Source organism: Acanthisitta chloris, unplaced genomic scaffold, assembly GCF_000695815.1.
Source record: "Acanthisitta chloris isolate BGI_N310 unplaced genomic scaffold, ASM69581v1 scaffold31779, whole genome shotgun sequence".
NCBI lineage: Eukaryota > Metazoa > Chordata > Aves > Passeriformes > Acanthisittidae > Acanthisitta > Acanthisitta chloris.
The window spans coordinates 384-2,323 of NW_008690255.1; the positions used below are offsets into that span (position 1 = coordinate 384).

The following is a 1,940-nucleotide window of genomic DNA, read 5'->3' on the forward strand; positions in this document are numbered from 1 at the left end:
CCCGAGGGCAAGTTCAAGGTGAGGGGAAGGGGCTGTCTGGGGCTGTGTGGGCTGTGGGACGGGGTGACCCCCACCCTGACCGCCTGCCCCCCAGACAAAGCTGGGCGCAGGGAGGCTGATGGGCCCCAAGGGTGTGGCCGTGGACCGCAATGGGCACATCATCGTGGTGGACAACAAGGCCTGTTGTGTCTTCATCTTCCAACCCAACGGGAAGCTGGTGGCTCGTTTCGGCTCCCGTGGCACTGCTGAGCGCCAGTTTGCAGGGACTCCCGGGACCCCAAACACTGGGTCTGGGTGGGCAGGACCCTGAGCGTGGTGTCCCTGGGGTGGGCTGGCGATGGGGCTGGGCCCAGGCTGTGGCTCTGGGTCCAGTTCTGGGCTGTGGGTTTGGGTTCTGGGCTCGGGTTTGTTCCGAGCTGTGTTTTGAGTTCTGGGGCTGGATAGGGGGTCAGGTTCTGGTTCTGGCTCCAGGTTCAGGTTCTGAGCTCTGAGCCCCCATGGTACCACCCAGGGTTGAGCCCCCCAATCCTGGGCCTGAGCCCCTCAATCCCAGGGCTGAGTCCCCCATGTCCCCCCTAGGGCTGAGCCCTCCGTGACCCCCCCAGGGCTGAGCCCCTCAATCCCAGGGCTGATCCCTCTGTGCCTCTCACAGGACCTCATTTCGTGGCTGTCAACAACAAGAACGAGATCGTGGTGACTGACTTCCACAACCACTCAGTGAAGGTGAGTGTGGCCGTGGGCAGGTGTTGGGGTCCCCCCAGCACTGTGGGGGCTGTGGGGGGCACTGTGACCCCCTCTGGCCCTCCCTGTGCCCCCCTAGGTGTACAATGCAGAGGGAGAGTTCCTGTTCAAGTTCGGGTCACACGGGGAGGGCAATGGGCAGTTCAACGCACCCACGGGGGTGGCTGTGGACGGCAACGGCAACATCATCGTGGCTGACTGGGGCAACAGGCGCATCCAGGTAACACACCTGCACACACCTGTCCTGTACCTGTACACACCTGCACCTGTACATGTCTGTACCTGAATGTACCCCTGTACACACACCTGCACCTGTACACACCTGTACCTGCACACACATCTGCACCTGTACACACCTGTACCTGCACACACATCTGCACCTGCGCTTGCACTCACACCTGTACCTGCATCTGCACTGGGAGGGACTGGGAACCCTTAAAGGGCATTAGGAGGGGTTTTTAATGGCACTGGGATGGACTGGGAGGAGAAGAATTGAGGAGGAGCTGGAAAGGGTCTGGGGTCAACTGGGAAGAGTCTATTGTGGATCTACAGGCATCTGGGAGCAACTGCAGTTAACAGGAAGCAACTGGGAAGGATCTTGGGTCAACCAAGAGCAACTGGGTGAAACTGAGGAGAGTTTTGGGCCAACTGGGATGGACTGGGGAAGGGTCTGGGGTCAACTCTGAGCAACTGGAAAAGGTCTTGGGTCAACTGGAAAGAATCTGGGGGGGGGTCTAGGGTCAACTGGGAAGAGTTTGAGGATAATGGGTCAACTAGGAGCGCCTGAGATGGGCTAGGGAAGGGTCTTGGGTCAATTAGGAAGAGTCTCTGAGGATCTGGGGTCAACCGGGAGCAACTGGGAAAGGTAGGGGGTCAGCTGTGCTGTGCAGTGGGGCGATCCTGATGCTGTCCCCGCAGGTATTCGACAGCGCAGGCTCGTTCCTGTCCTACATCAACACGGCGGCCGACCCCCTGTACGGGCCGCAGGGGCTGGCGCTCACCTCCGACGGACACGTCGTCGTGGCCGACTCGGGCAACCACTGCTTCAAGGCCTATCGCTACCTGCAGTGACGGGTGGGAGCCCACAGGGTGGCCACGGCCGGACGGGGTGCCCTGAGCCATGGCTGCCCCACGGCACGGCCGCCCCGCACGCCACCACGGCTTCACGTGCACTTTATCCTGGGGGGAGGACGGGTCCA

The 1,940-nt window shown here is 61.4% G+C and overlaps 1 protein-coding gene across 1 annotated transcript in view; it reads left to right on the plus strand.

The window, feature by feature from the left end:
• Nucleotides 1-1,812, plus strand: part of LOC103808945 (tripartite motif-containing protein 3-like) — a gene marked incomplete at its 5' end in the record, with an annotated part of 2,191 nt that extends 379 nt beyond the window's left edge. The window contains 5 exons of the mRNA XM_009081753.1: nucleotides 7-18; nucleotides 95-260; nucleotides 650-723; nucleotides 821-961; nucleotides 1,660-1,812. Of these exons, the coding sequence (XP_009080001.1) occupies nucleotides 7-18; nucleotides 95-260; nucleotides 650-723; nucleotides 821-961; nucleotides 1,660-1,812 (546 nt within the window). The remainder of the gene's footprint in view (nucleotides 1-6; nucleotides 19-94; nucleotides 261-649; nucleotides 724-820; nucleotides 962-1,659) is intronic.
• Between the last annotated feature and the right edge of the window lie 128 nt (nucleotides 1,813-1,940).